Source organism: Corvus cornix, chromosome 17 (assembly GCF_000738735.6).
Source record: "Corvus cornix cornix isolate S_Up_H32 chromosome 17, ASM73873v5, whole genome shotgun sequence".
Taxonomy (NCBI): Eukaryota; Metazoa; Chordata; class Aves; order Passeriformes; family Corvidae; genus Corvus; species Corvus cornix.
In genome coordinates, this window is record NC_046346.1 from 382,708 (window position 1) to 409,805 (window position 27,098).

Here is a 27,098-nt window from a genome sequence, read left to right on the forward strand (position 1 = left end):
AGCTGTCCCAGCACTCTTGCACAGCGGCCTTTGTGCTGCTGGCATTGCTGGGAATTAGGATCCAAGATGATCTCTTTGGACTCCCAAAATGTTATGCACCAAAATTAGAGGAAGCTTGGAAAATGTGCCTGTGGTTAAATAACTCCTTGCCCCGGTGAGCCCAGCTCAGCCTCCCCCTCCCACCTGTGCCCCTCTGCACACAGTTTGCTCACGCCTGCCTGGTTGCCATGAGGGTCCTGCTGACCTATTTATGTTGGTACATTGGCCAGAGCTGTGTGACAACCTGTCCAAAAAAAGGCACCAATGGAAACCTGAGGCTGACTTCATGCCTGCTTGTGGGTTCAGTTCTCTCTGTTCCACTGTACACAAGGGTGGGCACACTGGGAACCTCCCAGCATCAGGAAGAGGAGGTCCATTCCCTGTCGCCCTGTGACATTTTTTGAGAACACATCTGCATGGATCCACTGCCAGCAGGATGGAATCTGAGTCTAATCTCACAACAACATAAATGTTGCTGAAGAAAACTGAATCAATGTGACGCAAAAACAATAAGAGAAGCATCTGTGCTATATCCACACAGACCTTGCTCAAGGACACCCCGAAGAGACAGAAGGTGCACGTGGAGGCTGTAACTTTGCCACACTGTTTCTTTGCTCCCATTTCCTCCTGTCCCTTACCTTTCCCTTATCTTTCCCCCTACTTATCAGCAAAAGAAACAGGGACATTTCACCCTAAAATAGTAAAACAGCAATTTGCAAACCATGCAAACAGCAGAGTAGAGAGCTACAGGCATGTGTTCCCACCAGCAGAGCCTCAGAGCTTCAAAGGTCTTGGCAATGGGATATTCTGCCTTGGGAAGCCACAGACTGGTCTGAGCAGACTGGGACAGCTGGAACCAGGATTTAACACATACAAAACTGAGCTCCCTGTGGTTTCAATACTTCAGGTGAGTGTTTACCTTTGCAGGACAGGGCCAGACACTTACTGGCAGCAGCAGTGTCATACCGAGAATCAAACCATTGAAAATCCTGCAAAGGAGCTCATTTTGTGATGAATTTCCAGGGAAAAATCCATACTGTTGGAACACGAGATGCCTCAGCCAAGCCCCAAAGCCCTGTGCTCTGGCCTGACAGCAGGTATGGCCACAGAGCCCGCGTTGTCCCCGGTGCTGGGGCCGCTTCTGCCCACGGGCTGGGGCCATCCCTGCCGTGTGGGAGCAGCCTGTGCTATCTGTCCCTGCTCTAACCCATCACAGACCTCAGCACGCGGCCCTTTAATCTGCTCCCTCACTCCTCACTGTTATTTACAACTGCTTAAAGCACCTATTGAGCCTTGCCTGTAAAAGGCCTGGGTGCTTTTTGATCACGCCATGAATCTTTTCCTCGCAGACTTCTCCTGGACCTACACAGTTTTCCTGAAGAGCCGCACACACTCCTGTTCCTTTCAGAGGAGGAATGAGGATTACGGAGCTATAAAAGCGGAAGGAGGCTGCTTGGCAGAGCATTCCTTGAGATTTGCCAGCCTAAGCACACAGATGTTTCTCAGATGGGTGAATCTGGAGATGAAGATCTACGTGGCATCTGTCAAAGGGCCGTTGTTTCTGATCTGTGACAAACACTGTGCAGGATCCTGCCTGTTCTGCCAGGCAAAGGCTGCACACAGCAGATCTACCCATCACTGATGCTAATCCCCAGTAATTTATGAACTTTTTTGTGCACACTCGTTTGTACCTCATAATTCTCTTGTCCACAATGAAAAATTATGGACAGGAAAAAAGGAGAGCTGCAACTGCACCCAAATGCTTTTTGGATGAAGGACCATTCTTTGACTACGTTTGCCCAGCAGCCCTCAGACATACCAACAAACCCTGCGGACAGAGGCAGCCCTGGAGCTGCAAGAGTTTTCTTTCCAGTTATTTTCTTTCAGGAGCTGATGGGAGCAGCAGTGAGCAGCTCTATCTGACACCAGCATGGGGCAGGATGCTGGCAGCACGCCCTGGTGCAGCTGCTGCAGAGGAGGAAGCTTTTTAGTCTCCAGCCGATCCCAAAATGCATTCCTCACGAGGCATTTTACCTTGGACAACTCACACTTAGAGCTCACACCCACCCCTGCTCGGGGCTGCCTAAGCACTCAGGGCCTGGTCAAGGGTACAACTGCAAAAACCCTGTGCTGGACCTTCATTCTAACACTGCCAAGAGATCACAGAATTGTTTAGGTTGGAAAAGCCCTCTAAGATCATTAAGTCCAATCATTTCCTCAGCACTGCCAAGGCCACCACTGACCCATGTCCCCAAGTGCCACATCTCTATGACTTTTAAATCCCTCCAGGGATGGGGACTCCACCACTGCCCTGGGCACCCTGTGCCCGACGATCCACCCTTTCTGTGAAGACATTGTTCTTATTGTCTAATCCAAGTTTCCCCTGGAAGGCCCTGCAAGCTCACCTGCCTGCTTGCTGTGATGTGCAAGGGGCACTCACTCGTGCCCAGAGCTGCCTGCCTGGGGTGGAGGATGGATGTACCCAAAGTGCTTGGGTGTGCAGACACAGGAGCTTCCTGCTCTGAGCAGGGCCAGGCTGGGGACACAGGAGATGAAAAGTGTGTACAAACACCAGAACCCTTTTCTCACTGTGAATCCCAAATCATAACTCTTCACTTTGGAGTTTCTAATAAAAATCCAACTGCAAAGTGCTTACAATTGGTGTAATAATCTGTAAATCACAAAAGAAAGAGAAAAGAACTAGGCTAGGTTTCTGAGGAGTTATGAGTAATGGATTGTCAGCCTCAGTTCAGACCTGTGCTAAAAATCTTTTTAACTAATGCATTAACTCTTTCACTGGTCCTGCAGATAAAAGCATTGGGGTCACAAGATGTTACAATTTCAACATCCTGCTCCAATTCATCCAGAAATATTGTAGGTGCTTGTGGGACCCCTTCTGCAGAGTGAGATTTTACATTCAAAGCTGCTGACAATGTTAATTAATTTTAAGAGTGTTGCAGAAGACATAGGGAACTTGTGTGTCTATGTAAAAAAGTTTTGGCAAAAGACATCAAATAAAGAAGACACAATGAAGGGAAAGGAATTACTGGTAATTTCTCATAACAAGAGAGCCTGCAACATGCAATTCTTGCACAGAGGCTAAAAAAATAATCATCTATGACCAGAATTCAATGCTTTTTGATCAAACAGGGCTGTCACAGGGCTCCTTGGACTCCTGCAGTACTCTGCAAGTTGTCTTTACATGTGCTACTGAGATAAATCCCCACAACTGAGAGAATTCCAGTGTCCTAAGTCCTGCCCACCATCCCACAGCCTGCTGGACCAAGCACTAACGCGGCCCCTCACAATGGGGCTGGGCCAGCAGCAGCAACTTCTCTGCTTTGCTGGGCCAAAGCCAGAGCAGATCTCACCTCGAGAGCTCTGTGTGTGCTCCTGGCTGCAGCAGGACAGAGAGCACTTCATGAATGCCTCAAGAGCATCCCTCTGCTCTGCTGCTCACCCAGATTCACGTCACAGGGGCTCCCACAGTCTCACCTCCATCCATCAGAGGACGGTGGTGTCCGGCACAGAAAGGGCTGCACTTGCTGCCCTGCACAGGGAGTGCAGCTGGTTTTGGCACAAGGCTGGTAACACAAGATCTGCAGAGACAGCCAGGTGACATGAAGCACATCACACACACTCAGTTACCTCACACCTCTCCTTGAGTTTGCTGCTGCCTTGCTGTTTCCTACTCCACCTTGTTACCACTGACCCCTGCAGTCAGGGCCCCCCCAAAAGCTCCATTCTCTTCCCATGGAGAGACTGGCAGTGGACGTAAGCAAGCAAGAGGCTCAGGAAACTGGTAACTACAGCAGCAGGACAGCAGATGAGTGCTTTCCGAGCTGACCTTACCTGGGTGCTCATGTCTCACTGCTGGAAACCTTGCCAGACTCCCAGAGGCCCTGAATGCTGGTGCCCTGCCCTGGAGACCTTGCCTGTTCCCTCCTTGGCACAGCCATTCAAGTGAAGGCAGTCAGGTAGGCCCTCTGCCAGGCAGCACACCAGACAGGATGTCTGACCTTAGGAATATTCATTAATGAGGACACGACTGTCTGCAGAAAGTTTATTGAAGTTCAGCACTGAATTTAATTCATACATATTTTTAAAAAGGCATAAATGCATCTGTGAGCCCAGGAAGCCTCAGGCTGTGTCCATTCACTCCACTTCTCCATCAGCAAGCCTGGCAGGCACCTTCCTCCTGCCACCCACCCTTCAGCTGTGCCAACATGATAAATATTGAAATAGCCTAATGGCAACAGTAAATAACAACGTTTTTGACCTCACACACTCTTTAATCTAGGAACACGTACATTTTACAACAAACATTTACAAACAGAATTTAGTGAAAAATAGAGCATCCAGTGCCAACCCTGCCACAGTGTTTATTCTGTGTATCTGTATCTGACCCGCTAGAGCTCCTCTTGTGAGTGCAACAATGGACTGCAGTCGGACTGCACAGGACAGCTGCAGCTGAAAGGGAAGGATGCTCACACGCAGGGCAGCAGGTTACACACAGCCCAGGAAGGTGTCCATGTCGCAGAGGACGTTTGCTGTCCCTCTGCAGCTGCAGGGAGAGCTGCACGATGTGGAGGAAACGGGGGTTTTGATGGGAATTTGAGTTGTGCGTCTATCCCTACTGCTAATTAGTTTATAATCTGTAGTTGTGAAGAGCACTGGTGCTGCTGTTGCACAGACAGGCGCAGAGGCAGCTGCTCAGGCTGTCACCACGGGCCAGACCTCCACGGCAGGGTAACTTCCCACCCCGCACCGGTACCCTCCAGCTGGCAGCATCACCGTCCTGGCACAACGCACAGCAGCTCTGCAAGGGGACAGAGTTACCCGGTCCCTCCCGCTGCCGGCAGCGCGCACCCGGCACGGCCGGGACCCTCCCGGCCCCGCACGGCCCCGCCCGGCTCCGCCGGCCCCGCCCGGCCCCGCACGACACCGCCTGACACCGCCCGGCCCCGCCCGGCCCCGCCCGGCTCCTCCCGGCCCCGCCGGCCCCGCCCGGCCCCGCCCGCCCCGCACGGCCCCGCCCGCCCCGCCCGGCTCCTCCCGGCCCCGCCCGGCCCCGCCCGGCTCCTCCCGGCCCCGCCCGGCCCCGCCCGCCCGCCCCGCCCCGCACGGCCCCGCCCGGCCCCGCCCGGCCCCGCCCGGCTCCTCCCGGCCCCGCACGGCCCCGCACGACACCGCCTGACACCGCCCGGCCCCGCACGGCCCCGCCCGGCCCCGCCCCGCCCCTGGCGGCCGCGCCGGGACACGGCACCGCTCCCGCTCCTCGCGGGCCCGCGCACGGCAGCCCTGGGCGAGCAGAGCGCGCCCCACGGCATCAGTCGCCACCAGGTACTGAAGAGAGCGATCAATAGGCAACAGGGATGGTGACGGTGATAACGATGATAACGATGATGATGATTAGATGCACGCGTGCTGCTTTAAAGATCAGCAAAAGGAAACGCCTTGGCGCGGCAGTTTGCCGGTGTAGAGTCTGCGGTGAGAATTCCTAGAGTTCGTGCAGAAGTGACGGTGTTGTACCTGCAGCATCACTGCCATTCTGCTGAAGTTGTGCTACTTATTGCTAGATGCGGGTACAGAAGTGACCTAAGCCATTATTTCCTGCAAATCCATCTGTTAGTAAGCACCTAGGAACACTCCTCCCTGTGGTCGCTGGAGTTCAGTGGCACCTTGATCCTGACGTCTGGCCAGGATCACAGTGGGCTGCTCAGGACTGGCTGGTCCGGTATCTAAGGATGGCCAAGGCCACCCCCGCTGTTCGTACAAGTTTATCAGAGGTGATACTTCAGACTGGAAGCCAACAGCTAACACAGGACTCCCAGCAACATCAGACATGCACACCAAACCGATAAAACATTCCAAAATAAACTCTGCAAGTGTCAGGAGCTGCCGGTGCAGAGTCCGACCCAGCCTGGTTTTTCCCCTCCCAGTGATGCATTGGTCATTCTGATTTGTTGTGATGTTCATTAGTACCTGGGGAATTCATTACTAAACACACACAGGTCACCTCCACTGCAGCTACTGGAGGAAACAGGCACTTCTGTACACAGTTACACATTTTACAGCTGTAATGACATCAGTAAGGGGCATATTTGGATCAGACTTAAAACTGAAAAGTCCAGGCAAACTCAGATGCCGCAGTTGTGAGGAACTGCCACAAATACCTTTGGCAGAGCTGGATATTAAAAGCTGTGAGCTTGTTTGGCCAGAGTCAAGTCATAAACCACAATGTTCAATCACATTGGAATGCGAGGGCTGCAGCGAGGCGGCAATGCCTCTGCACTGCCATGCCCCTTCCAACAGCTGCTGCACACAAACCTTCGGCAAAAAGTCTGAAGAAAAAGTAAATTCTGATGCAGAGAAAACACAAAGCAATATTGCAAAGGGCAGCAATGACCAAAAACTAATCATCATGACACTTCAGCATGTATGACCGAAGAACAAGGGACCTGTTGCTGAGAGGCAAAGGGCAGCTGGGCTAAATTAGCCAAGCAAGTTTGAGTCTGGATAGTGTCATTAGGAGAAAAGCAGAACTATGCCATAAACTCTAATGAATGCATTAATGGATGGCTTGTGCCTCTCAAAAGGGGAAAAAACGGTTTAAATAAAGTTATTAACACAGCCCACCTGTGTTTGGCTCTTGGACTATGTTGCTTAAATAGGCCATTAACTCTTGGAGTAACTAATCTTGAAAGTGAATATGGCCTTTCTGAAGTAGACATTTAACTACATTCATATAATTCAATTAGATGGAGCATTCTCAGTCCAAAGCCAGTGCTCCTGCTTTCATCTCTAATAATGGTAAAGAGCAAACTTCATTAATATGGTGCTAAAAAAAAGAATGGCAACCAAAAATAAATTCCCGTGACTGAACCCTAAAATATAACATGTAATTTCAGTATGAGCTAGCATTATTATAACACAGAATTTTAATGTTGCATTTAATTCTAAAATCTGTATTACAAGAGTGAGCAGAGTTTTAAGGCCCTGCCTAAACCCATAGAGAAAAATAATTAATTTTAAAAAAAAGTTATTGATATCCTAAAGCTTCTTTTTTGAGCACCAGAGCTCACATCAGTTGGTAGATAATGCCTTTTGCTTGGGTTTTGGAAGGGGGAAGAAAGGGAGGGGATGAGGAAGAAAAAACCCAAATTGCAGCCTGTATAAGTTCATCCAGTTAATAAATAGTTAAAGCAAATTCATTAGGAAACAGGAATTTTATAGATTTAGTTAAAGGTTTCTTCCTATTTATGTCACTGAGAAATGATAAAATTCCTTTTATCACTCTACAACTTGTTAATGTTTTACCCCAGGACCACTTCATCTGTAATAAACATCTTAACAAAATATGCATCCCTAGGGAGGAACCGTTAATTTCCTTAAGGCCTCACACATGTAATAGGGTTTTATTGCATGCAGGTGCTTTGTGAAATTGCATCGACTTGTAATAAACGTCCAGTAAAGAGCAGGTAGCACCTAAAAGGGGGAAGTGTTTGTGCACCTGTCTGAGGAGAGGCTGAGCACACCCTAATCCTCCACGGGCTTCTTCGACGGCACCCAGACACCGCTCCGAGCCTCCCATCTAGGGCACCGCTGCCTCTAAGCACAGCAAGGTAAATGCTCGTGTTTTCAGTTGTATTTGACCAGCTTAACCCATAAATGTGAGGTGAATTTAAGATATATATTCAAATAAATTTATTGCTGCTTTGGCTAAAGCTACAGCGTAAATTGCAATGAATGAAAAGCGCGTGAAAGGACAGGGAACAGAGCATGGCATCTCCTTTTCCTCAGCAGGGAGCTATCCGGGTAAGATGTTTCACGGAATTAATATATGTTAGTAATCTGTTTAGAATTAAGTCAAAACAAAGTTTAACTTAATTCTTACCAGTAATAACATACCTTAGATTTTTTGATGAGGATAGCTTTAAAAATTATTTTTTAACGCCATCTGAACAGAGCTGTATCTGTGGTTTCCCAAGGATGCTGACTGCAGAGGACTATTCTGCTCATCACAGTAATTAACATGAGTGAAACCTCCACATCCAGCAGCAGCATCGCGTGTGCTGCAGCTGTTTGTTGCTCGAGTAGTTGCTTTTTCCAGTTCCCAGCATTCACTCAGGAGCTGGGAGTTCACGATCTGTGTCGCTATTCATGGCGATACAGCTGAGTTTGAGGAATTTTTGAGTTTTGTTTCAAAATCCAGAACTTACACAAGTTCTTCAGTAAAATCTCTCTGTATTTCCTTCCTTTCCCACACCCTCTCTTTTTTTTTTTTTTCCCCTTTCTAAACATGGCTTTCCAGTAAAGGGGTATCAAGGAAAAATTGCAGCCAGAAGCCAAATAAACGGCTCTGGATACCTCAAGCAGCTCAGATTAAAAATCTCCAAGATGAAATTGGATCAAATTGGTCTGAAACCCCTCAGTGTCTCTGCTGCAGGTACCAGGAGCAGCTGCCAAGGGCAGTACCACAGCCCCTCAATGAGCCCCCAGTTGAAACACTGGGTAAACTGTTTCAAAAGCTTCTGTGACACATTTTAATGTTCAAGTTTTGTTAAAATCTTTACCAAAGTGCATAGGAGACCTCTTGATCTTTAACAAGCCTATCACTAAAACACCCAAGACACTTTTTCATTTCAAATTTGGGCATTTAAAAAAACCTGTAACTTTATGCAAAATTAAGAACTTAAATGTTTTGCCCGGCCCAGACAGAAGGATATGCACTCAGTCCAGAGCATCACCTGAAATATTTATTAATGGCTGTTGGAATCTGAGATGTATTTTAGTGCATGTTTAGTTTAAAAAAAACCCCACCTTTTCACCAGTACCTTTCTGAGCTGGGTACGAAACGTAAAAAACTCAGCTGCGATGTTACTGAAGTTAAGAGTTATAACAAACTAATAGTGAAATGAATACTGACTTCTTGTGGGGTGCTAAGGAGGTGAGCAATATACTGATTACCGAGGAAGAAAACTATTCCTATCAAAGAGTGTGAAAGAGAAAAATTTAGAATCCTATGTACATAAATAATAAATAGTAGGGGAGAAAAAGTGAACAAAACACCGATTTAAGGGCAAAGACTGAAACGGTGAATTCTAAAGAAAATCTCCACAAATTTTAAAAAAGAAAAAAAACCACAATAAGTAACCTCACACCTGAGCTAAGATGGCAAAGAAATAAATAGCCCTGCAAAAGTCAGGAAAGCATTTAAGGACATCAGTCACCGGCACGCAGCCCCATTAGGCTCAGAGGGCTGCGCACAGCCGGCTCTGACCCTGCCGGAACACATCTGCCCGGGGAGGCTGATGGATGACACCCGGCATCCACGGGGCATCATTAGGATGTTCCACTGGGCTGGGGGACAGCCGGGGAAGGCTGTGGGGATGCCAAGGGTCTTTGGGGTCTCCTTCAGCGCGGGATGCTGGTGCAGAGCCACGGGAAGCAGCACGGGGGCCGTTCCCTCTACACTGACACGGGCACAGCTCCCATCCTGCCGGGGCAGGGCTGTCCCCTCCGTCCAGCTCCACCAGGCCGAGGGAGGGAGAGCTAACCAGGGGCGGCTCGGGGGGCTTTCAGCCAGGAAAGCCCAGCCGTGCTGGGGAAGGGCAGCCAGGATGTCCATCCCCCCACCCTGGGTCAGGATGGGTGCTGGGGGTTGCGTGGTGCAGCAGGCGCTGCGGGGGGACCCTGCTGCCCCAGCCTGTGTGGGAGACAGGAGAGATGAGCTCCCAGGGCTGCAGGCGTGGTCAGCCGGTCCATTCTGGGCACAACGAGACACTGACATGGACAGGGACCCCTGTCCAGCTCGGCAGGGGATGGAAGACAAGGTGGTGAGCAGCAGAGCCCACCGCCCTCCTCTTCCTCACGGGCTTGGAGGGGCCCTGCTCAGCCTGAGCCATGTCCTGCGCTGAGACCCCGTGCAGTGTGTTGGACCACAAGCAGGCCAGCAGGATTTCACAAAAGGAAAAAAGCTTATACTTGTCAGCAGGCAGCATGTGAGCAGCTTTTCCCCCAAAACAGCCATAGGAGTATTTATGGGTGCTGCTGGGTCCCAGGCAGAGCTCTGTGCAGGAAGGCACGTCCTTGTTATCACAACACTCATTATCTCCCTGCGAGCACTGAACCCCAGTGTTGCCACTGCAAATATACCCTCAGAAAAGCTTGATGCAGTGTCTTGATTTTTCAAAGGAAAAAACCAAACACAAACCAAGACAAACACTCAGCCCCTCTGTGCTGAGGGAAAAATAGACAGGAGTCAGAGAGGCAAATGTAATTAGGAAACATATGAGAAGAGTCAAAAAAGTTCAAAAGAATATGAGAAATGAAATATATAAAAAGTAAATAAAACACATTGTTTAAAAATGTTTCATATTAGACTTCCCCTATAAACATTTTACTTTTTATTTTATAGATTTCATGCTATTCTAATCAACTTTATTTTTGTAACTTCACAAGTGAAACTGCAAAACTTACAGCCTGTTTTCACATTTCTGGGGTGTCCTGTCAGTCTTTTATATCTCTCTAGATGGGGGAAAAATAAAGTCAATGAAGTGAGCCAAAAAATTCTAATTTCAGAACTTTTATAGAAAATTCTGCTGAAGAAACTCAGGCACCACATCATGGAAAGACCATAAAGGTTTGGTGAAAACAGTTCAAACTCCCAGACAAATCAAAGCCTAAATAGTTTACTGTTGCTTACCAAGAGTTTGTAAACTTGTAAAGGATATTAATGAAGGTGTAAACTCTTACTGTGGAAAACCAAATCTTTGCTGTAGAGGACTGGGGTATTAAAATCAAGCAAACACAACACCTCATCTATCCTAAACCACAGCAGAACCTCAGAACTGGAGCAGCCTCATAATCTAAAAAACAATTTTGAGATGCAAGGCTTTGCTGGCTGTAGTCATCTGGAGGAAGGTCCCATCTCATCTTTACAATCAAAGAGTTAACTCTGATGTCCCAGCACACAAATAAGTAAATGTGGGATAATTAGGAAACAAATTCTGCAAACATCTTGAAAGGGGCTGGAGACCTTTGATCTTTATAGAAAAGAAAACATTACAATACAGTCCAGCTTTTGGGGTCTGCACACATTTTATACCAAGGCAGAGGATGGTATCTTTCTTAAAAATCAAGTAACACCTAATTCCATCATACCCTAATTATCTTAACTGATTTCATATGTTTAAAGGTATTTCACCAAAAGATTAGAGTAGAAAGAGGGACTGACAAAATAATTAAATATGCAATTTGCCAAGCTTGGACAATATGGCTTTGAAATCACCTTTTCAGGAAGTTTTACAGCTTGTTCATTGACATATATATTGCAGCCTTCAGATTCTTATTTAAGCTCTTTTGATTACTTTAATGGATTAATACCCGAGTACCATCCATGTAAAGTCTAATACTCAAGCCTGTTTCTAATTTGTTCAAAGCTGCACTACTTTCCTTTTGGTGTTATGCTATGAAAAAATACTCCATCTTGATTTTTTTTTTTTTAAAAAACCAACATATTTTTTTCCATAATAGTTCTGTAAGCACAGAATTAAGCCTGTATCTAGTGTCCTTTTTGGTTACCTGAAGTGCTTTCATGTTTTCTAAAGTTTTGGTGACTCAACAAACAAACCTGCAACCCACCAGCACCACGTGGAGCTGGGTTTTACCAGAAGAGAACACAATGGCTGCTTTAACCCTTTCAGATTTTTTGTGAAAGCACTTGTAATGAATTCATGCCTGGAGCCCTCACCGCTGCAGCATTTTGGGGGGCACACAAACAGGGGCTGGCATGGCAGCACCTGCCCTGGTGCTCCCAGCAGAGGCCTGGCACCAGCACCCGCGCCCTGCAGCGGCACAGGGACAGCTCTAAGGACAGACCCCGGCCCAGGTGTGGCCTCACCACACTCCCAGGGCTGTTGTCCAGCCAGACATGGGAAGGGTATTTCTCTACTTACAGCAACAACAACCTTCCTACTCCTCTCTCCTGCTCTTGCCTCTTTAATGTTGCAGAGTTTTTGGGAAAGCTTTCCACCTAAAATCCATGACCTGCTAATAGAAAGCATGAAAGGAACCACCAGAAGTGAAAGCAAGGGCTGCTTGCTTTCCCAGATCCTACCACAGGCCAGGAGCAAGCAGCCGGGGCAGAGCGATGCCTCCTGCGGATGAGCCTCCAACACTCCAGGGCCAAGGAGCTCCCGGGACTTGGGCGGATTCTGCGTCTAAACCCACTCTGGGAACTTCTTCCCTCCCAGCTCTCATCGCAGCCCACAGCAGCACACCTCGTGTAATGGTGACAGGCTGGGTGAAACACCACCACCCTTGGCTGGTTCACACACCACGAGCAGCTGATGCTGCTGCACACACGGCTCACTGCCCTCCTGTTCCTGGAGACCCAGGCGCAGTTCTTTCACCCAGGTGAAGTGTAGGAGGAACACTGATGAAGTTGAAAGACATTTTACAAACTAAAAGTAAAATATACATCTGAAGGGGTAATTTTTGGCCACAGACACCAGAGTGTCACTGCTCAAACACAACTCAGGCTCAAACACAAACAGACAATGGCATAGCAGAGAAAGGTCAGCCAACACACAAGGCAGCAGAGCCGAGCTCACCCAATTCACCCACTGAGATTTTTGTTCTGCCCTGTACAGAGACAACCAACCATTCAAAACTCCTTGGAAAATGAGCCTCCTCTTCCTAACATTTTTGACACCCTCTCCTGTGCTGCTCAGCCTCTGCCATGCACATGGTCAGTGCTTGTACAGCCACAGCCAGTTCAAATTGGGCTGACCCAGCTTCTGCTCCCACAGCCTGTGGCACCCCTCCAGCTCAGTTCAAGTTTTGTGAAAACAAAAGCAAAGACAAGCTTTGAATATTTAAATAGAAAAGAAATGCAAGTTTAGAACTGCACAAAACTCTGGATACTAGAAAGGGGAAGGTCTCAGCCATTCCTCCGGAAACCAGCACACATTCTTTAATGAAGAACAGTTTTTCTCAAAATTTAACAAAACAATCTAACCCAAACCAGCATGGCCTTTGCCTCTGCCTGAAGAATTCCAACCTAATTATAAACTTCCTCTGAAAGATGAAAAAATATAGCTGATACCCACAGTTTGGGAGGAGAGACAGGCAGCAGCTCGGAGGCAGCCATTCAGCCAAAACCTGCTGATGGGCCCCAGACCTGAGGGGAACGATGAGAAAGAGCTACTGAGCAGGTGCCTCCTCCTGATCTGCTGGGACCTGATCATGCAGCCTTGCACCGGACCAGCTTCATCAGGTCACACTGGCTTCTGTGTGACTCCCAGGCATGTTGGGTGTCAGTGCCCTTCATCCTCCTCCACAGCAGACCCAGTTCTTGACCATTGTCTGAACCAGTGGGAGTTGTTTCCCACTGACTTTTTTCAGGTTTAGTATTTCTCTGTTTCACATTATCATTCGAAGACATCAGAAAGGATACAGGATAGTGAAAGGGTGCTTGAGGAGCACAAACGTGTGAGTGGTCCTTGTCAGAAAGGCTGTGGGTTACCTGGAGGTCTGGAGCAGGGGATGTAGAAGTGCTGGAGGACTCCAGGCTTGGCTGCCCCTGGGATGCTGCTCTCGCTGCAGGGGAAGCAGTGGATGCCAGGGTGAGTGCTGATCCAATGTCTCCCCTTCCAGGGCAGAGCCCTGCCCTCACTGGCCACACCAGGGCCACAGCAGGGGAAGAATTGTCCTGCTTTGATGCTGAGATGTAGTTCAGGGACTTTTTGTTTATTAGTGTTCATAAAGTTTTGCCAAGTGACACATGTTAGGGTTAAAAATATCGGTAATGTTGGAAATGTTCCTGGAAGCCACAGTTCAGCAGACGCCTTTAAAAATAACTGATTGAACCACAACAGAGACACCGAAGTGACCCAATCCTTCCCGTCTTTAAAACTACGTACATGCACCATATTTCAGGGTCAATTTATCACAACATGCCCCCTCCTCACTGGTGCATAGCAAAAGGGAGAGCATGGACATATTTATAGCAGGCACTGCTTATCAGACAGTATAAATATGTCCATGCTGGAATAAATCATGGCGTGGGTGTGAGCTCAATGATCCATGGTGAGGAGGAAGTGTTGCTGAGCACCTGGGAGTCCCCCTTGGGCATGGGGTAGGCTGCCCACAACCACACAAGGCCAGCTCTTGCTCGAGGGACTGTGGGACAGGGGGCCTCACCTTTGTGTTCTCCTTCCTGCTTGCACCAAGGCACAGATGGACAGAATTAAAGGGGCTTTCTCTGTATTCTTCTCTTCTGATCACTCCTTGGGAGCTGTTTACCTGTTTGCAATTTGGATATAATGAAGCTCCCCAAGACAAGAGTTCTTCAGCCTGTTCTTGGACCTGCCTCAGGTGAGTGATACTGATGGCAAGGCACCATTAAAGCATGTCATGCTCCTCTGCTCCTGTAGAAATAATAGATGTTTTCTTTTTAAACTTTTAGCTGTTACCAATTTACTCTAATATCAATATCACTGTTGTCCAAATTCTAAACATTCCTGCAGGTGGAAAACCCCAAGTAGACTTCCAGATAGCATGGGATTAAGAGAAAAACCAACAATGTGGGTTCCCCATTAGCCATGCTATGAGAAGAATAGTATCTAGAGGGTCTGCAGGGACAGGCTCAGAGCAAGGGAGGACAAGGAGAGGTGCAGGGATATGTCTAATTCAGGATATTTCTGGCTCACTTGTACAACTGGTGTCTTCTGCAGCCTTGGGAAACTGCTGAGATTTAAGATTTACAAAACTGAAAATACGAATATATTGGTATGGAAATCAGTTTAACTTTCAAACAGCAAAACCTAATAATTTAGAAATCATCAGGAGTTTTGGGGCAGAACTGCAGGTAATGATGCACAAAATGTTCACAAAAGAATTGCAGAAGGTGCATGGAAATGGCTAGTTAAGGAGACTAAGGGAGCAAAATGCCAGCAAACCCCACCAAGACAGAGCTGCTGTGTTCTTGTGGGATTATTTAAGATAATGTCCACTCCTGTTCACAGGCAGTTAGGGCCTTCTAAGAATAAACTGATTAAAGAACATTTTGCAACCTATAAACTTGGTGCAGTTTAAATGAAGTCTTTTAACCTTGGAGGTCTTATTTTCCTTATTAAGAAGTTGGGAAAGCCCTTGCCTTCCCCAGTTTGATCAGCTCATTAACAGACTGACAATATCTCGGGAGCTGCTGATGCTCAATGCTTTAATAATAACATCTGCTGACTTCCTCAGGGCCCGTTTCAGAAGAAATTAGGTACAGGTTTGCATGCCAAAGCGAGCGGGGATGTCATGAATCTGCATCCAGCTGGGAAAAGCAGACAGGCTGCGGAATCGCTGCTGCCACCGCCACTGCCCAGCCAGCCCTGGCTGAAGGAGGCAGGATCTGTTAGCAGCCCCCTGCCCTTTGCAGAGAGCACAAACCCAGGCTGCCTGTGCCCCAGCACCCCCGGCCATCGCCCCGCGCGGGACCGAGGCAGGCGTGCCACCAAAGGAGCTGGTAACTGCTGGGGGATTTTTTTAATCTAGTTTCCTATGAAAACAAGGTTCCTGTGATCCCTGTGTGCTTGTCTGTCTGCCTGTCCTGCCCAATAACTTTGAACTCTTTTCTTTACTGATTTAAACCAGATTTCATAGAGAGGTAGAAGTCTCAAGGATAATTAAGTTCCTAAAAGGTTCATATGAGTAGGAATTTGGACAGAAAAATGAATTTAGAGTTAGAACAGGGAAAAAGCTTGCATTAAGGGCTTTGAGTCCATTGACTGGCTTCTGCCACCCATGACAGGTCATTGCTGGGGACTGTGGGAACAGGGTTACGTGTCAGTGGGAAAAGCAGAAAGTCTTTGTGTAATTCAGAGAACAGTCAGTTACAGGAAGCCACCTCTGTGGCCTCCAGAGCTCATGAAACTGATCCTCACATATCCCCAAGTTTGTACTCCTTGGATTTTGCCAGCCCTTGGCCCAGCCCATGGACATCACAGCTTTTCCCTGACCAGTGGGGAACTCGTTTGTCACTACAGAATAGTCACCACCACCATCTCTGGCACAGAGCTATCCTGGTCACTCCTACTCTCCCTCTCTCCTCACTTTGCTCACCCCACGCCCTCTGCTTTTGGCCTGATGCATCCCTGTCATGCTCCTGTGGGACACCCAACAGGGAATAACCACCATGGGCTTCTTGCCTTGTTCTTGAACAAGGACTGTGTTCCAACACTCCTGGTGGGAGCATTGCCCTGCTAGGGAATTAACCTGAAATGATCTTGCAGCACGTTGGCTTCCTGGGCTCTCTGTGTTCTTGACATTTCAGTGACTTTGGAGTCGCCTCCCCCAGAAAACCCAAACAACCCAAATCCCAACCCTTTGCCAAGACCGTGGGAACAGCCACTGTTGTGCTCCCTGAGGAAGGGCAGAGCCATGGGAAGAAGGACCCACTCTTTGACACTGCTGAGGTTCAGCCTCACCTCCCCTGCTCCAACACATCTTTGGCAAAGAATGATGGAGACTCACCAACCTCCCAGGCCTCACCCGCTTCCCCTTTAGGAAGTTTTCTTAATATCCAGTGTGAATTTTCCTTATTGCCATTTTAACCCCCATTTTGATGCTTCTGTCTTAGGGGAGGGGACCTGCAGAGGGCCATGGGTCCTCCCCAGCACCCCTCGTGGCCGGAGCCCCCAGACCAGCAGCGTGGAACTTGTGCAAACCCATCCAAACCTGGCCCAAGCCCTGTGCTTGAAAACTATTTGGTCAAGCCTTTTAAAGTTGAGAATCAGATTTTGTTTCTTTGTCCAGCTGACAGTGCTGTCCAATTTGGTGAAAAAAATGTTTGGGACAATTAGTATCTTTGTTGTTCCACACCAGATTAAATTATGAATTATACATTATAAAAACTATAAAATATAAGCAACCCAGCGAGCAGACGTACTTGCTGTCTACACATCTACACAGCAGATGTGACAAGTCCCCTGAGCACAGCCCTCTCCTATCTCTGCCAACAGGTAGTTGAGAAACACCCAGTTGACTCCCTTTTTTCAGTGATAACTGGCGTTGGCTTTCCTTCCCCAGGAGAGTACCTGCCCTGCTCTGCAGCACCTGGAGTTCTGGGCTTCAGGTGAGGACATCTGCTGTTTGATTTCAGGTTTCTTCACTTGGAGGAACCTCCAAGGATCTGCTTTGATCCTGTTGGACAATGGACATTAAATTTGGGCCTTAAAATCTGTAACTGGAGCCAATCTTTTCAAGCAACACTCAGTGGAGCAGACTGCATTTACAGCCCTGCTCCCATTACAGCCCTCAGAGAGATGCCCTGGGGATGCTTGGGCTGTACTGGCTGGGAGCAGAGGAGCACTTCTTCACCTCTACAGGAACAGCTCAGGAGGTGTGGCACAGTTCGGTCTCCAGCGCATGAGCTGGTGGGAAGACTGTGAAATAAATCCTGGCAGACCAGCTGGATGAATACTCAGTTTAATTTAAGATCCAACACTCACAAGTCCAACTATAAAGTGGTCTCACTTGGGGCATTCCTGTACCTTTTGCTTTAATCGAGTAAAATTCTAGAGGTCAAATTTCACCCTCAGTAGAAGGATGTCACAAGATTTCCAGCATTTCTGGTGGAAAAGCCCCAAACTAGAGCCCGTTTGCTCTGAGAATCGCATGATGGTTCATTGGGGTTTTTTCTCCTTGACGTGTTGCCCATTTTATTAACTTCTGCTTTGCTTTAAAAAGAGGCATCTACCGTTCTGCTTCCCAAAAGAAGCTCATGTTATAATTCAAGTGTCAGGACAGATTAAGTTAAATGTGCTGTGTGACTCCCAAAGGAAAACAAACTTCCAAACATCCTCTGTTTGCCTTGTTCCATGTCATGGATTGCATTAGAGCCGAACATGTAATTCTGTCGCCTAATGTGTTAAAGTTGGCAGGAATTTTACTCTCTGTGCAAGGTGAGAAATTACTGAGCTAACAAAACATTTCGTTTCCCCCTCCTTGCGTTCCTTCTTTATGAGATTCTGAATGTGACATTTTCACAAAAAATCCCTACACTTATTTGTGAAAAATGTATATTAAAACCAAAACACATCAAATGGAAAGAAATCACAGATGGTTTTATTCACAAGCAGCAGAATTAATGGCCTTCCCTACTCTTTATAAATATTGGAAGCAGATGAGTTCATTACTATTTCACTCTAATAAAGAAAACCTGCTTGATTTTGACAAGACATCTACTTATCTAGTGTTTCTACTGAATAATAAATGTTTTCTTTGAAAAATAAAAGTTATCAATAAACAAAAACCTGCCTGGAAAATTTGCCAATCAAAAAACCCCCAAACATCTTCATTTCTGATAGTGCTGAAATGGAATTTGAGGGATTTTGAAAATGTCACTAATTTTCAGAATAGAAAGTTTTGAAATGTTTACTTTGTGGTTGTCTTAAATTTTTACATCTTTCAACAAAGCAAGCAGAAAAGTGAAAACATCTGAAAAGGCTTTTGAAAAGAAAAGAGTCAGCACAAGCTGGATGAAGCTGTGGGCTCCTTTATCTTCCAGAAATCCACACACATGGAGCGGAGTTTATGAGGGTTTTTTTAACCCAGCATTCAAACACTTCCCAGTTCACAATCCTGGCTCCATCGAGTTTGCCAGAGCTTCAAAGTGCTGTTGGCAGCTTTTCCTGCACTGGGATAAAACATCTTACCCAGGGGAAGCAAAAGCTGAGTCATTTTTAACCCCAAACAACATTCACTGATGTGGTCATCTTGTTAGTCATGGAAATCCCGTGTTAGCTCTGTTTGTGCTTCTTTCAACACTTATTAACCAAGGAGTGAGGAGGTTTTATTTTAAACTGCAGAAGATGTTTATTCTCTCTAGGGCCATGACAATCAGTTACACAGCTTATCCATCATTCCAGAGAAAGGAAAGGATTTTGAGAAACTCCCCAGGCAAGTTAATTTTTAAAGCTGTAGGAGGGAGAGGAGAAAAGAAAACAAAACACCACCAAAGCCACCGGCACACAAAGCTCCAAAGAACCCTCTGATGACACAGGGACCGTGCCAGCCGCCTCCAGCCCCTGAGCCTGCTACTCCCCTCAGGCACTGGGAGGATTTCCTTGGGGCAGGAATGGCTACAAGATACCTCTCCAGAGAGAAGTGGCTGCTCCCACGTCTAAAAGCACTAAGCAGAGCAGAAGAAATTAGAAATTTTCCTTAGAATCCAAATTCCATGAATGATGGATGTAAGCCAGCTCCAGACCCAGCCCAATGCTGGGGGGATGAGGGTCCTCCTGGCTGGCTCAGCTGCATCCCCAGGCACTGGGTGTCCTGTGCCACAGGACTGAGCCCACAGCCAGTGGCAGCAGCTGATCAGGTGCAGGTGACAGAGATGCTCGCAGGCGCCTTCAGCGCAGCCACGACTCTGTGTGGCTCCATGCCTGCCTGCTGCCTGGGAAGCCATGGGCTGGCATGGGATGGGCCCACTCTGGTTTATGTCCTCCCCACACCACCTCCTCCCCAGCTGGGACATTCAGTCAGGTGCCGGTGACAGCTCCCACGGCAGCCCCAAGATGCTGCTTCTTAGTTTTTTGTGGAACAAGTGGTATTGCTTTCAAAAGGTTATAAAAACATATGCCTGAAGAGAATGTCGGGAACTTGGGTATTAATCTCCCTTAATTCAAAGAGCACTCAAAATAAGCGAGACAGAAATACTGTCTGGGGTGAGAAGATGCCAGAGGTCAGACTGTGCACCACTAGCTTGTGTCAAGTTCAGAAGAAAAATAATTTAGCACAAAGAATAACAATTTTCAGTGTAGTGGAGTACTGGCCTCTCCCTGGCTGAGCAGCCCATTCCCCTCAGGGCTTGCTGCCCCTGGCCACACAGGTACCTGCCTGTCCTGCTGCCCTTGGGGCCACTGCAGCCCAAGCTCTGTGCCACGGGCTGAGGTGGCGTGTGCTGCCCTCACTGCTCCCAGCACCATCCCTGCACTGAGAACTGCTTTTGCCAGGCTTCGCCCAATCCTTCCCCATAAAACACGTAATTTGAGCTTGTTTTGACTTTGCAGCATACCTGTAGAGCAAGACATTTTGGACACACTTTCCAAGGCTTTTTATATCCAATTTTCAACAAAGAAACCCCACAAACACAAGCGTGTTCCCTACACGGGATCGTGTTGCCACCTCTGTAGTTCACCCTTTCAATCCAGGTAGTTGTTTCAGTCAGAAAATTAAAACACAAAACCACACAGAATTATCTGATTAAAACAAGTTTCATTTAACAAATTATATTAAGAATACAGACTGAGTTATCACACAATGAAACTTCCCTTTGTAAAATACAGGAGGGTCATCTAAAATAAATATAAAACATAGTAACATTCATAAGATTAATGCACAGTAAAATCACTTTCAGTAACCCAACCATCTTAGAAAACCACTTTGCAACTGCATAAAAGGTTTCTCTCTGCCATTTGTATGATACCATTTAAATCTGTTGCTGTTAGGAAACAATTTCACAACAAATGACCAGAATATCCAAAGTGTTTGGTTTCCCTGTGGTGAATGAACCGAGCAGCACCTCACTGAGCTTGTTTGTGAGCAGAGGAGCAGCCTCTCCCTCCTCCTTTCTGTACCACAGCCCGGGCGATAAGGCTCGGGATGGCTGACACCAGCCCGCTCGGCTGCCCTGCTGCAGGGGGTTTGCTGCTGCTGGGAGGGATTCCCGGCTGTTCGTCAAGGCTCCAAGGCTGAGGTAATCGTTTGGATGTAGTGAGGTGTGCCTGCCCTTTGGGAGGAGCAGGAACAGCCCTCAGGGCTCCTGGGGCTGCCATGGGAAAGCGGCCGCGGGCACATCTGGGGCGACAGACCCGAAGTCACCTGGGGAGCAGCGGGGAGGTGAAGGCCAACACGGAACCAGCCAGCTCTATCCCGTTTTCCCTCCTCCCAGGAGATTTCAGGCCCCACAGAAGAGGAGGCGCCAAGGCCTGCGGAGGCATCCTCTGCCACTAGCACCTACCTGGCACACGCAGTGCCCACGACAGGAATTCTCCAGGCTTGGTGGCATGTGGGTTCAGTCTGGAGAGCTCAGGACACTGAGGGGGCAGTGCTGGGTGTGAAACCAAACAAGCCCAATGCTACAGACTACCAACAACCTCTCACTGCACACGAGGCTCCCGGGAAACCTCCAACAAACACTATGGGGACACGCAGGGACAGTCACAGGAAAAGTCTGACACAGTTTACTCGTATGGAACTACAGACACGAGGTGCTCCCATAAGGGAAGACACCTGCTACAACTATTCACACTTGAATTTTATCACAAAGTTCACACTCTACATCACTTTCTGAACTAACTTCTTGCCTTTCCATAATTAACACAGCAGACAGCACAGCCTGGCCTGGGTGGCCACGAGTCACCTTGGCACACGACCAGCTTCTTGCCGTGAGGAATCCAGGAGGCAGCGTGTCACTATGAATTCACATCAGAAGGTGTATTTTACAGTAAGCAAACCCCTCACTGCTGCTTTTCTGTCTCTGTTGCAGATGTATATTAATTTGGCAAACTAACTTCTCCATCAGCCACAAGTTTAAACTACCCAGAGACCAGTTTTGTTCTACAAATTCAGGCAAGGTAGCCAAGAACATCTGGTAAAGCTCTGCAAATCCACTTCTGTTGCTTTCCACTGACTCCTCCCCTCCCCTTATGCTCCAGAAGGCTTCTCCACAGCCAGACAACATCCGCATCAGACTCTCTGAACATTTATTGCCTGGGCCAATTCTTCCACAGTCGCCTCTCGGCCAGGGAGGAAGATGCAGAGACATGCTGATACCGGCCATGGCACATGCCAGCATGGAGGACTCACCATAAGGATGCAAGGACCAGCCTTGCAATGAAGCTGCCGTGAGTACAGAAGTTATGGAACAGCCAATAAAACCTTCCCATGGAAATGCTGACCTGACACTCCAGATCTCAGGAATTCAGCAGTGCAATAAAAAAAAGCTTCCTCTGATCAGTGGACTGAGAAGCTGACACAGTCAACCACCCTGCACTGTGTCTTGCTGTGCTTCCAAGCAGTGGATCTGAGCCCTCTCCCTTTTGGAATTGCCTAGTTTTCCAGCCTGTGGTTAGCAGGGCTTAGAGCTCAGCTGGCTCTCAGCAGCTGCAGCTTTTTGTTCAAAACACCTTGATTGTGTTTGCCCCACAGGAACTGCATCTGTCCTGTGTGCATTTGGAACAGGCTGTCCCTGCAGTGCCGTGGTGCAGGACCACACTATGGAGAGCAAACTCCTCTCAAGGTTCTCTGCAGGTGAGTCCCGAAGCAGCTTTGCTGGCTCAGTGTTAAAGAGGGAGAAGTAGGTATACAAATACATCCTGAAGATGCAGATGCCTGTCCCAGCTGCGTGTCCTGCCAGTGTTTCAAGTATCCAGTGTTTCCTGTAGGTCGTTGCAGAGCAGAGCTTGTTATGTCCAAGAAGGCTGAGCAAACCTAGCCGTTGGTGTAAATATTAAAGCATTGATTTTCTCTTACACAAGGGACTCAAAGCTCTGCACCCATTTTCTCAGACACAGGCACTCCCAGTGCCAGGGAGTGTGGCACTGAGCGTGGCACTCGGTGGCTCTCAGAACCTGCTCCTTGCTGAGCCCCCCGCCGCTGCGCAGGCAACCCTGCCCTCACACAGGCAGAGGTGGCTCGAGGAGGGGCTCCTGACAGCTGTCTCTCCATCTCCCAGTGGCAGGCACTGCCCCTGGAGCTCTGCAGACTGCTGGCTGTGCTGTGCCCTGTGCTAGTCCGCAGCCCTCGTTCCTCCACCATGAACAGGGAAGGTCAGCTCTCATCCCAAAGCTATGAGGAACGCACTGCTGCAGATGGCTCCTGCCTACCTGCCGTGACCACTGAGCCTCGGGAGAAGCTATAAATGGATGTCACAGAAAACTACAAAACAAATTACAAGCAGAAAAATAGAAAGACAAAAGATGGATGAGATGGGCACAGCACTACAGCATAGAGTGGATTTGAACTTGAAGTGAACCTGAGCCGAATGACCAAGCTGCCATGGTATGTTCATTTGTCGATGTCGGCATCATCAATCTGGCCTTTGTGAAGCCTGGCAGTGAGATCTGGCTTTTCTTTACTGCAGGATAAATAACTAAAAATGGTGGTGCAAGCTCCAAGTAAATGAGCACTTCCAGGGGGTCGCTCGAGGGCTCCAGAGCTGGTGCACAGCTTTAACTCTTTTGCCCAAAAACAACACACATGCAACCAAATTGGCCTCTGCTCTCCAACCACATGGCCGCTCTACAGAGGCAGCTCCAGAAAATTATTTACCTGATTGGAAGAAGCTGAAGCAAAGATCTGGACTCAGTTTGTCCCAAAGGTCACGGTATTTTGTGCTCTTTATCCCAGCAGTACAGTGCAGTGCCTTAAAACCAGAAATGAATCTTTGGACAAGACTTATTTTACTTATGTACAAATAAAAAATATTAGCTGACAGTACAAAAGCTGCTGTTAGTCACCATTCTGTGCCACTAGCAAATGCCAGATCAATCCAAGTGAGTGCAAAGTGGGTCGGGGCACATGTACGACCCAGGCTGAGAGCAACAACACTGCAACTGTTACCATGGCAATTGCATTTCAGTGGGGTCAGGGAATCAGTATTTTACAATACAAAAAATTGTACGTTTTAACTTACTCAAAAATTGCCATTTTGCTGCCATGATGTATCTTTGTTCTACAGCAGAGACTTGAAAGAGCAGCACAGTCAGATGGGCACTTGTAAATAACTTATTACAGCAACGGACTTCTTCAAGACATGCGTTTGGCTTGGGAGCAAGCCCAGTCAGCAATCACAGGAAGGCAGAGGTCAGGGTTTAATGCATCCCACTCTCATCCTGTGCCATGTCAGTGTTCAGTGCTTCCCCATGAATGCCCAGGAAACAGGCACATCTCTTTTGTTTTAGCAGCTAGAGGGGAACATGTTAAGAGAACTGTCTCAACGACGGGCAGGTGATGGCATCCCAGTTGTCAGCAGGGCCCCGCCTCCACATGCAGCTTGGCTGGGGTCAGTGGGGCACTGCCAGGGCCTGCCAGGATGCCACTGCCAGCATCCATCCAGAAAGAAACGGGATGCTTGCTGCCACGGATCCATACAGACAGATGGACAACCTGTGCAAAGCAGAGGTGCTTCATCTCGGGACGTGCAGTGCACCTTGAGCACTCTACCTGCTCTGCCCTGCCAGTGCCCAGGGAGAGCCAGGGGCCCTGGCTCCCTCAGCCTACAGCAAATCCAGTGACCACAGTGGATCTGTGACTGATCCCAGCCACAGCAGAACTTCTGTGCCCAGACCTTGGCAGAGGGATTGGCATTCACTGCAGCTCAGTTCTGCACTGGACTGAGCGCCACAGGAGCCTCCTGCTGCAAGGTGTTGAGAGCCAGGCAGCTCCATGGCAGCTCGTGTGGCAGTACCCAGCCATGCCTTTTATTTGTTCCTTTTAGGGCTAAGATTTCTCAATGCTCCACAAGCTCCCAGCTGTGTTTGCAGAGGTCTGCTACAGCTCTGGATTCTGTTGACTGTCCTGCAGCAGGGTTACAAAGTGGGGATGAGCAAGGGGCTGCGTCAGGCTCCCAGTCCTGTACTCACGTGGAGAGGGGTCTGCAGCAGCAGGGGGGCGGGGGTAGGGGGCAGCTGCCGAAGGGTCGCGCGGTCCCAGTGTGTGGAGCGGTGTGTGCAGGGGCTGGTGCAGCGCAGGGTGGTGGCGGTGGCCGGACACGTGGGGGCCAGGCTGGTTCCATCGCTGTGTCCTGCTCAGTAGTATGCACGCACACACGCTCCAGCACCGCGGCCCCTCAGGACGGCGGCACCGGCGGGCACCGGGTGGGGGGGGGCGGCAGGCGGGCCGCCGCGCTCTGCTCCGTCCGGAAGCTGTAGTCGTACTGTGGGGCAAAGCAGAGAGAGGGAACCGTGGAGCACAGAGCCACACTGCCCGTGCCTGGAGTGGGACAATATAAGAAGCAGAAAAATGAGAGAAAAACCAGGTGTGGCAGCAGCTGGCCCAGGTAGGGCAATGCCAGGTGAACCTGCTGGCACCACATCAGTGGCCTCCCCAGGTAGGGTTCACCCCCTCCCCCAAAACCCAGCATCAACACAAACATGACCACACTCATCCTGCCCATAAAGCAGATACTCAGAAACACTCCCCCTGCCAGGTCTATACAAGCCGCTACCATCAGAATTAACATTTTTGGCTGGCAAGAGGGTGAAAATCCCTATATACACATCCTGTGCCCCCGCGATGTCACTGCAGGCAAGGGACACCCCTGCAGCTGAGGGACATCCCTCGCAGCCTGGCGTGCACTGTAGCAGTGCCATCTCGTGGCACTCTGGGAGCCGCACCCCGCCGGTCCGCGGCCACCCTGGTCCCTGCCAGGGCACCCCAGGAGAGCGCCGTAGCGGTGGCTTTCCCGTGGCAAGTAAGCGGCCAAAGCCGTGCCATATGTTAGGGCTACCGGGGTAGGAGCTGCCCACGACCCTGGCACATCTACTGCAATGGCCCCGTACACGGACTCTCCTCCCATGCATCTCCCAGTGTCCCATTTGTGGCTCTTGGAATGTCACAAACACATCCCCCTGCGCGCTCCTCGCCAGCCGGACTGGGGCACGGGACATGCTGCCAGCGAGGCGGTCCCGGCAACCACCCACCATGCTGGTGCCTGGCCCAGGGCTGTGCCAGGGCTGTGCCAGTTTTACCAGGGCTGTGCCACTTCCGTCCAACGCCGACCTCCTTTTGGTGCCGGCTCGGGAGGACACCGGCGCGACGCCGAGCTGCGGGAGCCCTGGCTCCTGCCAAGCAATGGGGGCCGGCCCCGGTGAGCCCCATCCCCAGTGAGCCCATCCCCGGTGAGCCCCATCCCCGCCCCGGTGAGCCCGGCCCCGGCCCTGGCGAGGCGGCGCGGGGCCGGCAGGGGGCGCCGCGGGTTCGCGGCGGGCAGAGCCGGGCCGGGCCGGGCCGGGCGGGAATGGGGCACCCCGGGCCGCTGGGGCTGCCCCGGGGCTGTACCGGGGCTGCACCGGGGCTGTACACCGGGGGCTGTACCAGAGCCTGTACACCGGGGGCTGTACACCGGGGGCTGTACCGGGGCTGTACCAGAGCCTGTACACCGAGGGCTGTACCGGGGCTGTACACCGGGGCCTGTACACCGGGGCCTGTACACCGGGGCCTGTACACCGGGGCTGTACACCGAGGGCTGTACACCGGGGCCTGTACACCGGGCCTGTACACCGGGGCTGTACACCGGGGGCTGTACACCGGGGGCTGTACCGGGGCTGTACACCGGGGGCTGTACACCGGGGGCTGTACACCGGGGGCTGTACACCGGGGGCTGTACCGGGGCTGTACACCGAGGGCTGTACACCGGGGGCTGTACACGGGGGCTGCACCAGAACCTGTACACCGGGGGCTGTACACCGGGGCCTGTACACCGGGGCCTGTACACCGGGGCCTGTACACCGGGGCTGTACACCGGGGGCTGTACACCGGGGGCTGTACCGGGGCTGTACACCGGGGGCTGTACACCGGGGCTGTACACCGGGGGCTGCACCAGAACCTGTACACCGGGGGCTGTACCGGGCCTTTACTCCCCCGCGGCCACACCTCCCTGTCGCGATGCCGCAGCCAGTGGCACGCAATAGGCTTCATTTTTCAACACCCAAACGCATAAAGATGTCAGCTCAAACTGTTTACTAATTAACACTTAAAAAGACACAAATTAGATATGCGTGGCTAAGAGCAATTATAATCAAGACGAATCTCTCCAGTCATTGGGGAACTGAGGAAACTCCTAATTGCTGGAACCAATGTTTTAAAATCTGAAATCATGCCAGTTAGCAAATATGTTCATTTAAAGAACATTTCATGTGACTGCACTCAGGAGAATTGACTACAAACATGCAAACAAGGAAAAATATTTCTGTGTAAAATTAAAATTTTAAGCTCTTCTAGATTTACAACTTCTTCATTAAATATATTTGCAAAGAGCAGCCCATGAAAACTTG

General features: G+C 49.5%; 1 protein-coding gene across 9 annotated transcripts in view; it reads right to left on the bottom strand.

Annotated features, from left to right (window-relative positions):
* Positions 1-20,296: 20,296 nt before the first annotated feature.
* MVB12B (multivesicular body subunit 12B) overlaps positions 20,297-27,098 on the bottom strand; it is a 59,627-nt gene continuing 52,825 nt past the window's right edge. For 7 of the 9 annotated variants that reach the window (XM_039561465.1, XM_039561466.1, XM_039561463.1 and 4 more), the window contains one exon: positions 20,297-25,035. In XM_039561465.1, coding sequence (XP_039417399.1) covers positions 24,595-25,035 — 441 coding nt within the window. In that variant the 3' untranslated portion in view covers positions 20,297-24,594. The remainder of the gene's footprint in view (positions 25,036-27,098) is intronic. The other 2 variants (XM_039561467.1, XM_039561468.1) reach the window with 1 other exon arrangement.